This window comes from Hirundo rustica, chromosome 3 (assembly GCF_015227805.2).
Source record: "Hirundo rustica isolate bHirRus1 chromosome 3, bHirRus1.pri.v3, whole genome shotgun sequence".
NCBI lineage: Eukaryota > Metazoa > Chordata > Aves > Passeriformes > Hirundinidae > Hirundo > Hirundo rustica.
Window position 1 is genome coordinate 81,769,387 of NC_053452.1, and position 15,097 is coordinate 81,784,483.

General features: G+C 40.5%; 1 protein-coding gene across 2 annotated transcripts in view; it reads left to right on the forward strand.

The window, feature by feature from the left end:
* ME1 (malic enzyme 1) overlaps positions 1-15,097 on the forward strand; it is a 160,624-nt gene that overhangs the window by 112,695 nt on the left and 32,832 nt on the right. For both annotated transcript variants that reach the window (XM_040058897.2, XM_040058896.2), the window contains exon 7: positions 9,924-10,033. In XM_040058897.2, the coding sequence (XP_039914831.1) occupies positions 9,924-10,033 (110 nt within the window). The remainder of the gene's footprint in view (positions 1-9,923; positions 10,034-15,097) is intronic.

Here is a 15,097-nt window from a genome sequence, read left to right on the forward strand (position 1 = left end):
AATTACATTTTCAGGCTCCTGGAGTTTTACTTTTGACTTGGGTGGGGTCAGGATCAGGTAACAAGTGAATCAGTACGAATTCATGAGAAACCATCACAGTAATTCAATTTGCTGTTTACTTCAAATTCACATGGACCATTTTTTTTCCCTAAGGAGAAAAACTACCAAAATATACAATATAGTTTTCTTCCTCTTCAGATTTAACCTGAGTGTTAGGCAAGCCTTCATACCACTGCATTTGTGGAAGTGTGGGTGTATTTTTTCATGGCAGTGATCTGGTCTGCTGGGGCTGATGTTTGGGCACGTCAAGAACTGAGTCTAAGAGTTTGGCTCACATCTGTCTTTGTGAACTTTCAAAAGTGTAATTTATTTGTACAATGTGCATTATGCTGTATCTCAGTACTGCGTCATCCGTCCACCTTCCTGCTGAGAGGACTGTTTCACAGCGGAGAGGAGATGACTTGACACAATCCACCACAGGAAATTGATTTGACAGCACTCAGTGAAAGTTCTTATGGAACAGAGAGGTGGATTTATGTTAGAGTGTTCAAAAAAGTTGATTTTATTATTCAGTCTCATTCATAAATATTCAAGGCATAAGCATCAGTTTGTGTTCATATGGTCTGACCAAGGTTGCTCATGTGTGACGCTGAAGGCAAAAGGGCCCTGCCTGTCCTCAATGCTTTCTCTGGGCTTCTGGTCATATGTGGTGATAGATTTAATTTTATACAGGTCTTCTATGCCTTTAAGATCCAGAAGCTGTGCTGGCATGCTTATTTTGCCTCAGGGTATTTCTTCCTTCAACCTCCATAAATTTTTTGTGTCTGTATGTCCTCATGTTGAATTTCTTCAGACTGCAATATGACTTCCTGCTGTGCCCATAGGATCAAGAGTGGTACAGGTGATGTGCTGTGATAGGGATTGTTGCTGTTTTCAAGGTGCAGGGTCCTGGTCGCAGAGGTGTCTTTGCTGTGGCCTTACCAGAGCTCAGCCCTGCTCATCTTGATGTAAATGAGACATTTTAAATTTTCTGTCAGTCGGCTTTGTTCTTTGTTATCTCTATGTGCCTCTGTTTTCAGCTCTGTTTTGCTGCTGCTTCAAGCAGGGCACACATTTCCATTCATACTTCATTCACACCACCCTCCCTAATTCTGTTACAAAATTCTATACATGTGAACTGGAAAAGTCTCAGTTACTATCAAGCCCAGTTTCTGACAACATTGTTGGGTGTTGTACTTTGGAACAAATATGAAAATCAAAAAATAAAATAAGAAACAAATAGTTTTGCAACAAGAAGAAATAAAATTTTACGATGTGGCAACTCTACTTCTTTTGCAGCCTTTATGTATTACAATCCTAAGACATTTGGGAGTTAATTCAATCAGGCACCGAAGCAGAAGAAATCTAGTTCAGGTTCACTAGTGAATATCCGTATTAATCCTTCATCGCCCCTTTGAAAATGCACAAAAACTAAGCATGGATGTGTTTAGAGTGGCTGTCAACTTACTGTGTCAATAGGATGGACTTCAAAAGACTTCAGTTTAAAGAGCAAGTTGTCCCTGCTGCAGTGTGATGCAACCGCACAAGTGGCTGATGGCAAACTAGGTTAAAAACAGCAACTGTCCTTTTCTTGTAGCAAGTGTTTTTTTTATCATACCACAAAAGCTTATGATTGAAATACCTTTTGTCTTAGCAGAAGCCCTTTATGTAGGCCCTGACTGTGGGCAGAGAATCTGGTTTTGATTCTCTGTTTATGAACAACAACACCTAGGACCACCACCCGCAAGACCTTCATAAATGAGCACTGTTCTGTTCCTAAGCTTTTCTATTCCCAAGGCTGTGAAGTCCACACATGTAGCAGTGCTGTTGGCTGCAGGAAAAAAAGGGAGAAAATTATGAGTCATCTCCAGCCCATTCTCTTCACTACTGCTGGTATGGAAAGGCTATGGAAATTAATACCAAATCTGTTCAGGACAGAGAAAAAGCAAGCAGAAGAGTGTTAAAAACACTGGTACAGTGCCAGAGCACTGTGGTTGTGCCAGGGAATAGTAATATGGAAACCTTTGTAGGGTTTTATTTCCTTAAGAGAATGTGAATGAAGAAAGGGGCTGCTGCTGGTACTAGGGTGGGTGCTAAATGCTGCCATCTCCCACATCTCCATGCCTACTTTGGATATGAACTGAGCTCATTAAGGAAAGGACTGGTTTGGAAACGGAAAATGGCTATGAAAAATAGTTCTATGATAGTACGTGCTTTCTGTAGCTAAAATAAAACCAGTGGTTGCCTACAGGGGAATAAAAAAAGAATTTTAAACAGAGTCCTTCATGTGGAAAGCAGAAATGCTGACAGTTTCTATTAAGTTCTTTAGAAAATCTCTTCCTGTGAAGAATGTCCTGTCTGACTTGCTGGACCAATGTAGGACAGAGAAAGTATTTGTAATTCAATGATACCTCTTCTGGGAAGGTATTTGCATTGAAGAACTGGCTGGAGCATAGTGCACCTTGGACGGATTCTTGTCCTGTGCAGCTGTAGCACATCAGGATGTTGGAGAGGCAGCATGAGTAGTACCATCTGCTGCAGAGGGGATGGGGTGCTTTGCTTGCTGGAGGGTATCTCATCTGGGCCACCTTTTTGACAGAATATATATGTAGCATTTATTGTGCAAAACTTTAACCCCGTCATTAAGCAGCGGGTTACAATTGTAGCTGAAGAGGTGCTGGGATGGATGTATGAGCTCATTGCAACAGTTTTATTGCCTTGTGAAACGAAGTTAAAGATAGCTTGGAGGAGAGGAGGAGGGGAAGGCACCCAGGTCCTAAGAGTTGTTAGGAGGGAGGGCAGGAAGACATCCAGGCAAAGCCCTGGCATGAAGAGGAGTTTGTACAGTGTTCTTTATGCTTTAAATCTGTTTTGAGCAGTGGGATATATGGTAATGAGCAAGCTTACAGCATTTGGAGCAGGGAGGAAGGAGATAATTTCCACATTGTCCTGGTGCACTATAAATGGTTCTGGCTGGCAGGGCAGCTGCATGACGCACAAGACAAGGAACACAGCGCCAATCTTGCTATCATTTTGGTTTGCTTCTTCTTAGGAATGGGTGGCAGCAACCAATTCTGATGGTTTCTAAGGCTTTTTCAGTTCCAGGCATGTACCAACAACAACAACAAAAGAAATAGTCAAATCGGAGTTTGGAAGCTCTAAAAACCTAAAAAGCAACCACTTGTTCCTTTAGGAAGGTTTCCAAAACAATGGCTGGCAGTAAGAACAAATGCTCCAAATATACATCCAGCAAAGCTTCTTAGCTGTAGAAGTAAGCATGGATTTTACTGATCGTATGGTTTGAGTTAAAAATGATGCCCAAACTTTTATAGCTCCCACTGTCACCAAAAGCCATATTCTTGAGAGTTTTCCCTGCTGAGGTCTTAAGAGCATTGAGTTGCCAAAATATTTGTACTGTATATTTGGGATGGTTATAGAGCTGTGGACATTTTCCTCTGGCCTGTTACATAAAGATAATACTCCGTAGAATTATTTGGAACATTAACATTGTTGTCATAGACAATTGAATATAAATTTATTTATAAATGGGGAAAACTTAGCTAAGACTGTTACAAAAAGAATGCTGTAAACTGGGAGAAGTATTGAAGACGTTCTTCAGCAACCACATGTTATTCAGTGGGATGGTTCATTTTAATCCATTGTCCAGCATTTGCCTCCCATACTTGATGACAAATATGATATATGCTTGCCACCTCTGGTCTGCATTTTCTCTTCATTACAAAACAAAGAAAATATGGCTTTGAACTTCTGTCCAGTTGGATCCTGATTCAAACTGCCTGTGTGACTTGGAGCAGGAAACTAAAATCCAAGTACACAGAAAGACATGGGTGACAAAACAGGATTTACAAGGGGAAACAGTGATCTGGATTATCACTTTCTAGGGACAGTTTATATTTGTTTAATCAGCTACTGCAGTGACACATCCTTAATAGGCGGAAGAAAATAATTCACAGCTACAAAACACTTGCCTACAAAAATCCATCAGTCCTAGGCAGGACTCAAGCCAAGCTATTGCTATCAGAGAAGTGTTTTCCAGACCATAAAAATATTCAAGAATTCATTAGTGCATTTGTTATGGTTGCACACTGAGGAGGAATGTCTATCAGTTTTTTTTTTTTTAGTTTTGACAGTGTAGAACTAGATCTCATAATTTCTTCTGGTTGAGATGGTTGGTGCCCACTTGATAGATTCTTTTTCCCATTTATTTGTTCCATCTTTCAGTATGAACATCCCTGATGGTTACATGTTCCCCCATGTTGAGGGTTAGGTTTGTTCCTTTTTGTCTTAAAGAATTTTTCCCCATGAGTTACTAGAAAACAAAGTGCCGGTGCTTAGATAGTGCTTGACCCACACAAAAGACCTGGCCCACGAAGTTTGGGGGAGGGAAAAGGACAGGGCTGGGGGAGCTGAGGGTTTGCTTCCTGCTCTCGGCATTGGAGAGGACGGTCAGGCTCCTGCTTGCCGCGTGAGGAGTCCACTGTTAATGGAGGGTCCGGTCCTGGGAATTCTACCACCATCCATCATCTGCTTGTGTGCCCAGGAATTTGGAACCCCCTTTTGCCTGCCCTGCTGGAGCTGGGCCAGCCCTGTCCAGCCGTTGCAGCTTCTTCAGCACTGCTCACTTTGTCGGGACACCCCCTTGCCTACCGGGACACCCCCCTGCCTGCTGGGGACCCCCACCATTCAATCCACCAGCCCTGGAGTTCCCACCGCTCCAGCTTGGTGCTCTCGGGGTCCCAAGGGATCAGACTGCCCCAGGCTTTGTGAAACAAAGCCCCTCAAGGTTCCTGGTTCTGTTTAATATTATTGCTGTGGTTGTTGTTGTTTGTTTGTCCTGTTATATTTACTAGTAAAGAACTGTTATTCCTTTCCCCTTAGCCCTGCCTGAAAAGCCTCTTTAATCTTCTAAATTATAATGACTTGGAGGGAAGGGATTGGAATTCCCCATTCCTAGAGAGGCCCCGCCCCTCCCTAGCAGATACCTGTTTTTCAAACTAAGACACCCCATTTCGCCAGTTATCCCCGACTTAGTAAAGAAATATGGGTATTGATCTAGTATCGATACCCAACTGTGATGGACAAAAACTCTCTAACAGTTTAAAGTTAGAAAGTTTATGTTTATTACGGCTGGGCAGTATGTGGGATATTTCCCTAATTCGCACTGCGAAATTCACAGGTAATTATAAAGCCTTTTATTTACAAAAGTGTTGAATACCCAAAATACAAATACATGTTCTCCTCCCATTCCTCGCTTTGTATGCTAATTGGCAAAAAAAGCATGCGTAGTTTGTTTCTTAAAATGAGTCGGGGGTCTCTTCTGGGGAGGGGTCACCCAAAATGAGGAAGTGAGATGAGTCTTCCTCATTCTGACCTTTCTACCTTTTCAATGCATTCATGACAAATGAATCCTTGGTAGAACTTATAGTTTCCTGTGTTCAATGGGTTCTTTAAGCAGAAAGTCTGCAGCTGTCTTCTGTCCTATTTACCACATTTTGTTTTTCATTACATGCACAGTTACACAAACATAAAGCTGACAAGCAATGAGTTAATAAATCCAGTATAGCTTATCTAAAATCCGGCTTCTGTTAACTGTGAACAAAGCTTACGTATCTACTTCAGCTAATTCAGCAACTTATTATCTTAACTTTCCTAAAATCCCTAATTCTTCAAATTTAATGTCTCAATCCCCTGTGTAACCTTGGGTAAAAAGCAGCGATAGCAGGAGAACTGTTGGCTCTGTTTTGAGCAAGCCATAAGGCATGATATATTTTATGTGACTCATATCACAGAATCAGTTAGGTTGGAAAAGACCTCTGAGATCATCAAGTCCAAGCTGTGACCAAACACCACCACATCAATTAGACCATGGTACTAAGTGTCACATCCAAGTCTCTCCTTAAACACCTCCAGGGATGGTGATTCCACCACCTCCCTGGCCAGCCCGTTCCAATGACTAAATCCCTTTCTGTGAAGAAATGCTTCCTAATGTCCAACCTAAATCTCCCCTGGTGCGGCTTGAGACTGTGTCCTCTTATCCTGTCGTTGATTGCCTGGGAGAAGAAGCTGACCCCCACCTGGCTACAACCTTATTGTGGCTGGTTGTATAGAGTGTTAAGGTCATCCATGAGCCTCCTTTCTCCAGGCTGAAGAACTCCAGCTCCCTCAAATGCTTCTCACAAGAATTGTGTTCCAGCCCCTTCACTGATTTCTTTGCCCTTCTCTGGACACACTCCAGCATCTCAATGTCCTTCCTGACTTGAGGGGACCCAGAACTGGGTCCCTTGAGGGGGAGCACTTGAGGTGCAGCCTCACCAGTGCCAAGCATGGGGAAACAATTCCTGCCCTGGTCCTGCTAACCACACTAGTGCTGATACAGGCCAGGATGCCATTGACCTTCCTGGCCACCTGAGCCCACGATGGCTCATGTTCAGCCACTGTCAACTGGCATCCCGGTGTTTTTCTCTGCTAAGCAACTTTCCAGCTGCTTTTCCCCTGGCCTGTAGCCCTGCATGGGGTTGTTGTGACCTAAGTGCAGGATGCCACACTTGGTCTTGTTGAATCTCATATCACTGTGTTGGCTCATAGATCCAGCCTATCCAGAGCCTTTCTGCAGATCCACACTCCCACCCCCATTTGGGCAGCATTGTAACAGAATAAAATGTCTGCTTGCTTCTGGAATTCTGCTGCTGGTGACATATACAAAATAAAAGGTTTTTAGTTTATATTGGAGATCTGCATGTCTTGAAATTTCAAGGAGATAAAATTGTCCTGAGGTAAATGATTATGAATTTTAGCTACTTAAATAAGCAGTACACTCTATTCTTTCACACTATCATATTAAATAGACAGTCCACTACTTTTAAAATAAAAGAAGAACCTCTTAGAGAGGGTTTTATCATGACAATTTCTTCTAATTTTGTCTCCTAATCTTATTGACATGCCTGAATTTGCTGTCTTTTAACATGCTCCCTTTTAGCAGTCAACCACAGTCACTGAATGGTGGTTTTAAATGTGATGGTTTTGTTTGTAGCAAATCTATTACTGATGTCTGGACCTGCATGATCAGGCACTCTCTATCATCTGAGGAAACTCAGTGAGGTCGGTCTGTGCTATAAGCTCTATCAAGTATTGATGGAAGATGTTAAGGTGGTCACATTTTAGGATAGTTGCAGGCTTTGTTTTCTCTTTTCATAATGTTTGAAAGATAATATGACTCACAGAACTGTATTGGCCCACAGTTGCTGGAATTCAAGTGGTTTGAAAGGCACATCAGGGTTTGATGATGGTATGTGGACAAGCACCCAAAGTGCTTGGTTCCCCTTTTATCTCACAGTCATTTGTGTTCCCTACCCACCTGTGAAGAGGTGCAGTTCCAAGCCAAAAATTTACAATGACAGCAGGGTATCAGGTACAAACAGAGAGGACATGTTCTCCTTCCACAAGGGTTGATTCAAGCAGTTATCCTTTATAGTGGAGAAGCCACTAAAACTAAAACTGTTCATCAGAGTGTGAGAAGGGTGGAAAGTTATTACTGAGTGATACAGGAAGGAAAATACTGATTTAGGTTTTGGCTCAACTTTCAGCTTTAAGTGATGGCAATACTAAGATGTGGAGGTCATAGAATATTTGATGGCTCTTTTGGTATGGTCACTGCTTCCAGAACCGTGTGGCACTTTGTAGCCAATTCACTCTTGCTAAGGGATTTTCTGGAATGCCTGATATTAACTATTTTGTATTACCTCATCCATACATCTCATCTGTTAGTGGTTTTGAGAAAAAGAATACTCCAAGCAGAGAAACTGCATAATTTTCTTGTCTCTCATGGGTACCCACTACTGGATTTGATTAGACTTTTTTGAGAACATAGACCTCAAAATTCAGAAGTCTTATGAGGTACTGCTGGTTGTGTGCAGCACTACAGTCTCAGGTTTTTACCTGAACGTCAGGTGTTACACGTGCAATGCATAAGAATGCTGCTTAGAAATTTTTCTGCTGTGATGCCAAAATCTCAGAGGCCCAGACTGCCTGCATTTTTTCCGTTTTAATTAAGCAGCCACGATATCTGGCCCAGAGAATTAATATGGATAGTGTGCACAGTATAGGATGATTATTTTCTCCGGGGACAGTCTTTTAATATAACTCACAGGGAGTTTTGGTCTTTGTCTGCAAAGGTAATGGATAAGAAAACAGAGAAAAATAAGATACAGATGAGAAAATGAAATGTTATATATGGTAAAATAAAGAAACAGACCAGCCAATGACATCCAAGAAACACATATAACCAAGCTCCAGGATTCCAGAGTGATAATCTCATTAGTTTCATATTATTATGCAACTGTCAGCTCCCGGACCCTGATGGAATCACAGAAATATATGTCAGAAACTGAATCAGGTTAGAAATTTATATTAATTATTGAAATTAGCTCTATTTTTTAATTTGAACTCAGTTGTGATTTACAGTACTGGACTTGCCAAATTTTCTTTTAAACAGTTGCCTCTCATTATGCTGCTGAAGAAGTCCAGGTTTTTCCATCAAACCTAAAGATGTATTTATTTTCAGCAAGGATTACCATTCCTGCCAGTGGAATCCCCATGGATTTGGCTAATTGTAATATGGCTGTAAATATGTATTTTCCATGGAAATTAGTTTAGTCACAGGAATTTTTGTCTTTTTTAAAAATACTGGTAGCTTTGCTTAATGTGGTTGCCAAACACATGTATGGTTTAAAGAAAAACTCAATTAATGTATTTACACTGAACTGCTCACTATATGTATATATTTCTTTTCTGGATGAAGCATGAAGTGACAGCTTGACTGTCTCTCAAGGATTTGTGCTGTTAGCAAATAAGGAAAGCCTCCTTTAGCTCAATCAGGATGTGTGCTGTAGAGATCTTGCCCTCTTGCAAACATCTCTGAGCTTGAATCCAGTTTTTATGTAGTTTTTGTATATATTTTCATTGCTCTGTGGGTTTTTGTGCTTTTGTTGTAAGAAAGTACTTGAAAGTGCCGTATGTGACTGATATGCAAAGAATCCAGAGACAGTACTACTAAAAATGCATATAAGGACTGGACAATATTTACAAGAGCATGTAAGTGACAGGACAAGGGAGAATGGCTTCAGACTGAGAGTAGGATTAGGTTAGATACTGGGAAGAATTCTTTACTGCAAGGGTGGTGAGGTACTGGAAGAGGTTGCCCAGAGGAGCTGTGGATGCCCTGTCCCTGGAAGTGTTTAATGCAAGGTTGGATAAACCTCTGAGCAATCTGTTGTAGTGGAAGATGTCCCTGCCAATGGCAGGTATTTGGAACAAGATGATTGTTAAGGTCCCCCCCAATCCAAACCATTCCATGATCTGTAGTGGTAATATTAATTTAATTTAACTTCTTACTAACTTTAATTTTAAGACTAACCTTACTGGCACAGCAGAGCAATTGTTTACCTGTTAGGTATTGACATACAAATCCAGTGCCAGGAGTCTTGAGTTTCCATATTGAAAAAAAAAAAAAAATACAACCACAAAATTATAGAGTGGTTTGTGTTGGGAGAGACATTTTTTTTTTGTTCCCTAGGTAATTTCTCAGTGGAGACTTCTGCTGAGAAGTCTGTCTGAAGTGTCTGCAGAGGGTGAAGCTTTTTCCACTGATCTTCTATTCAGAACTTAGAACTGAGTAAATACTATTAGCAGTATGATCTGTAAATAATCTGTATGAACATAAAGATAACAAATATAACAGAAACACATTGAGAGTTGTATGATTCATGTTATACTTGTATTCAAAATCCAACCACAAATGTTGCTAGCTTGTTAATGTATAATTTTGAAACTTTTTAAACATAATGCATAATTTCTTGTTTTTCTAGATATGGCATGAACTGCCTCATTCAGTTTGAGGATTTTGCTAATGCCAATGCATTCCGCCTCCTGCATAAGTACCATAACAAGTATTGCACTTTCAATGATGACATTCAAGGTAACAAACTTTTTCTCTTCTCTTCACTGTTGTTCCCACAAGCCAGCAAAATAAGTCTTAATTTCCAGAGGGGAAAAAATCTATTAGCTTTACTGTGATATTTGTAGATGTACAGGTCACATTTGCCTTGGGTTTCCTCAGCATGGATTTTTGGTGAGCCTTTCACCTCTAATTTATACCTCATGTTTTATTTAGATGTCCACTCTTTGGGCTTGGGTTTTTTTTTAAGAGTGTAGTAAGTGAATGCCTTTCCTCATATAGATTACTGACTTCTTTGAGCAAATGTTAAAGCTCAAACCTGGACTGTACTTCCTTAGTTTTTTGTCACTTCAGTGACAACTGTTCCACTGTTCCTCCATGCAACTGGATTGATAAATGTCAAACTATATTTCAGTTCTTAAGCTGACAACTCAGTTAAATATTCATGTGATTTCCCTCACAGTCTCATTCAGTTTTAGAGGGAAATGATCCCCCTAACTCTCTTTTTCCCATCGGAATCATTTGTGGCAGCTGGAAAAAGGAAAATATCTAGGATGGGAAATGTCAACAAGGGGGATTCCCCAGTGCTCAACCTAAACAGGCATCTTGTCCCTCCCTCCTGAGAAGACAGACAAGTAGGGCTGAAGGGGTGTATGCTACTACTTGAATTGCCTTAAATCCCTCAGGAAAAGAGCACTGGAAGATAACTTTCTCTAGGGCAGTAAGTGTATAAGTTCCTCAAGAGCACTGGCTCCCATCCTTGAGAAGAGTCTGACGTCAGGTGAGCTGACCCAGAGAGGGCCCTCAGTATCCAGCTGCCTCTTATCCCTCAGGTTTCCTTGGGCATATGAAGGTCTCAGCAGTGACAGGTCAAAAATGGAAGATAGGAAGATAGCCTGTCTTTATTTCTCATGGTTTTCAGTGACAATTTAGGCCAACTATTAGGAGCTGGAGTTTTCCAAAAGTCCTTATTGAGTCATGCTTGGGACCTAGGTCATATTTCAGTGACTCAGTGCATGGCAGTGGATTCAAATAGCCCTTGTCTTTCTGGTGTTAGGGTGTTGGCTGTCCACATGAACTGTGTTCCTGTTACAAGTCTGGCTGAGTTCTACTTCTGCATCTGAAACAGATTATGGAGGACAACCTCCCAGATGGGAAATTAACTAATTATTAAATGTCATTTCCCTTTGTAAGAAGCATGGTCCTTCCTACCCTGAAGGGTCTGAGTGTAGTCATGGCTACAGCACTTCATTATAGCAGGCCAAAACAGCATCTGGAAATTTCCCTTGGTTGTTTAGTGGCTCAGCTCCCACAGGGAATTCTCTTTCCTTGCTGGATGAAGGTCCTTAATCCAAATCAGAAAGAGAGTCAAGTAGATTGTGGTTTCAGAGAAATGGAAGTTCTTCAGCAAAAGTGTACCAACTATGGATAAACTTACTTGACAAGGCCTTTTATGTATTTGCATTTTCAAACCACTTTACTCTCTCTCATGCACCTTGGAAGGTCTTGACACTCAGAAGTTTGGAAGGAATCCCTTTGGCTTTTGTCTGAGCTGCTATAGCACCTATTGGCCTTCCTTAGAAGTGCAGCCACGTGCAGTCTTTTAATTTATTCATTTTCTGCAATCTAATTTGTGTTTGTGGGGCCTTTGATATTTTCACAAACAATGCCTGTGACTTTTAGGTGATCTCCATCCTTAATATTTGTGTAGTTTCCAAGAGGTGAAAGTGAATGCATTTATTTGTCATCTCTGTCATTTGTCATCATATCCTCGTAGTTACCTTCAGTAACTTTTTTTAATAGAGTGTCATCTTCTCCTATAATGTGGAAGTAGAATAGCAGCCCACTGATCTTTTATCCCTCTTCCTATTCCAACTTTATAAACCCTAAGGATCTTTCACCTAGCAACTATAATGAGAATGGATGGTGCTAACTTCTTTAACTGTCCTTAGAGGTTTTCAGATTATAAACAGCATGGTTTTTTCCAGGCTACTTGAAAAAGTGGCTTGCTCTGTATGCAAGTTGTATTTTCTACAGCATTAAATCTTACAAGTAGGGCCAGGCCAATAAAAGCAAAGACACTGCATCTAATTTGCCATCATCTTCTGAAGATAGGGCTTACATGGTATTTTAAACACAATTTCTCCCAGTACTAATATTTTTCAAGAGAAAGCTACTCTAAGATCAGAATAAATGTTTAATATCTTTCTCAGAAAGGCTTGAGGATTTTTTTATCTATATAAGATATTCAGAGGAAGGATTTCTATATATCTTAGCAATGCAGTGAGGATCTTTCAGAATCTCAAGTCTAAAAAATACCCTAATTATGATCCTGATCTCTGAATGACACTAAAAAACATAAAGAAAACAAGGCAATCTGCCTGTACCCATCTGTAAGTACTGGCTTGGACAAATGCAGTTGCCCTCTCTTAGCTCGCAGTGTCTTGTTTTTGAAAGACAGTTGTCTGCCAGGAAAAGCTAGAGCCTCCCTTGGAATGGAGAATGAAAACCCCCTTCCCTCCAATTATTATAATTTTGCAATTAGGGGCTTTCAGGCAAAGATATGGGAAATAGGAGTAAGAGTTCTTTACTAGGAATATTAAAAATAAAAAGGAAAATACAAATGTAGTAGTACAAAAAATACAAGCAAGGAAGCAAACAAAAATCTTGGAAAAAACCCTGACAGAGTCAGGGATATGACCTGGCACCCTGTTGGTCAGGGTGTTGGAAGGAGTCCAAATAAGTCCTCCTGGAGTAACAGATGTGGTTCTGTGGAGTAGAGATGGTCCTGTAGAAAATCCAGTGGTGGTGAGATGGGTCTGGTCTTCCTCTGAGAATCCAGTGGAAAAACAGGATACCTTGTGTTCTTCTGTCCCAGTTTTTATCTAGCTGGGAACAGCTGGCTCCTCCCCCACTGTGTGGAGCATCTCACAATGGGATGTTGGAATGTGTCGTGTCATTGGTGGGCCCTAATGGGCTATTATCAGAAGATGTCCCCCTGGAGGATGGAGAGGTGGTGAAAGAGATAAGAAACACTGCCCCACCTGGTTTTAATGGCTGGGCCATTATCAGAAGGGTATCCTCCTCCTTCCCCCCTGGAGGAGGAAGAGGAGGACAAAATATTTTCCAAAAAAGCAGCCTTCAACAGATGAAAGAGAATACACATTTCTAGGTTACATAATCCACTACACACAGCTATTTGCAGGGGGTCAGCCTGCCCCTAACATTGACTGCGGAACATTTGGAAAAAGTCTGCCAAAACACTGATCTCAGAAAACCACTAAAGACTGACCATAAAGGATCACCTATAGACATATTTAGGAATTACTGGAAACGGTCTCCATCCCTACTACTGTATGGTCACATCCTTTACTTTGGAGAAAGCTTTGTAACTTTTTCTACGCTACCTCTCTGTACACAATTGAGAATTGAGAATAAAGGTGAACAAGATTCTGATCAAATGGTATAAATCTGTATTGGAATAATAACATTTTTCATACTTTAGCATTTTAGAAAGCATCTTTGGATAAGCAGTGAATTTCTTCCCTTGGAAATTGTAATTTCTTCATATTTGTATTTTCAAAATATCTTCTGACAAACACAATAGCAATGTTTCCTTAGGGAGAAAATAATCACTTTTTCCCTTGGATTCCTGTCTGTTTTTTTTTCTGGCCACAAATCATCTTGATGCTTTTTTTTTCCTCTCTCTGAAATACAGAGACAGATTATTGGAAAAGAAAATCAGAGAAAGCCTTTGGTTTAAAACACTTTTATCTTGTTCTAACTATTAGAGAACCTTTTCCAGAACTGATCATAATTTCCCATATGGAAGAAATATGAATTAATTTTGTAATGTCAAACTTCACAATATTTAGAAATTCCTGAATTAGGTCAGGTTGCTAGATTTGCTCATCTCCAATATATTTAGGAAGGAGGTGTCATAAGGAGAGGGTGGGATTTTCTACAAGATATGATATGTGATGGTTTTTTTCTTTCCAGCCCCTGCCTGGGAATGGACCCATGGGGCCTGTGTTGCCAAACAAAGCTGTTTCTCAGGGTGAGAGATAGTCTCTGCCTGGCTGCCCTCAAAGGAAGCAGGCTTGGGATTCACAGTTTGAAAATTTCCTTAAAGATATTAACCAGTTCCCTTCCCTGCTGCAGGGAGGTCGAACAAGTCTCTTAAGATCTGCTAAAACTGAAGTCCTATGTACAAGGCAGTGCTGAAATCCTGCTTGTGGGTAGGATTGGCTCGGGCCACACCTTCCTGACCCCTGCAAACCCAGGGTGCCATTGTGCTCCCTTTCCACACCCATTTTGACTTTGGTGACTCTGATGAAAGAGTTTCTGCTGCTTGAGCACAGTCAGCGGCTTAAGGCGTCTCTAGAGCTGTGCATTTGATTTCTGTGGGTCTCTCAGTGCTTCTCATGTGGTAGCTGGTTGCAGTCATTGCTGCCATAGATACTTTTGAAATAATGGCATAAATTTCTCTAGTCTTGCTGCCTCTATGTAGGTCAATTACTTCAATTATTAGAATTGTTTTGATCGTTCTCCCCCTTTCTGTACTTAAAAATTGTCTCAATTGACAATGACCAACTTCTGTAGTATAAGACAAAAATAAGTGTTTCTCTGCTCTGTAACACTGGAATTACAGTTCTTGTAACTTTACTGTGCCCACAGTTGCAATGTTTTCCCCCATGATGGACACAGGGCCTGTATTTTATGCCAATAAAAATATTTACACGGAGAGATTGCACTGAATTGGAATTAACTTTGGTATCCGTCATGACCTTAAATGTCACTAGTTTTTAACAGCTGTGTTGTCTGATTGCATCAACATTTTATGAAAAGAAAGAGACCTAAAATAAAAAATGGAGACCACATATAACTTAGTATAATTATTTCATTTTACATTTTGACTTTATTTAAAATATATGTTAAGTGTTCAGCAGACTGCCATTTGAATAACTAGGAAAATTATACCTTGAAGTTATGTTATGACCAATTCAATGTTAAGTCAGTGCCATACTCAGAAATCAGAATTTCTGTGTCACAAGCATTGCCCTTTTTAAGATTCAGTTCTTTTAA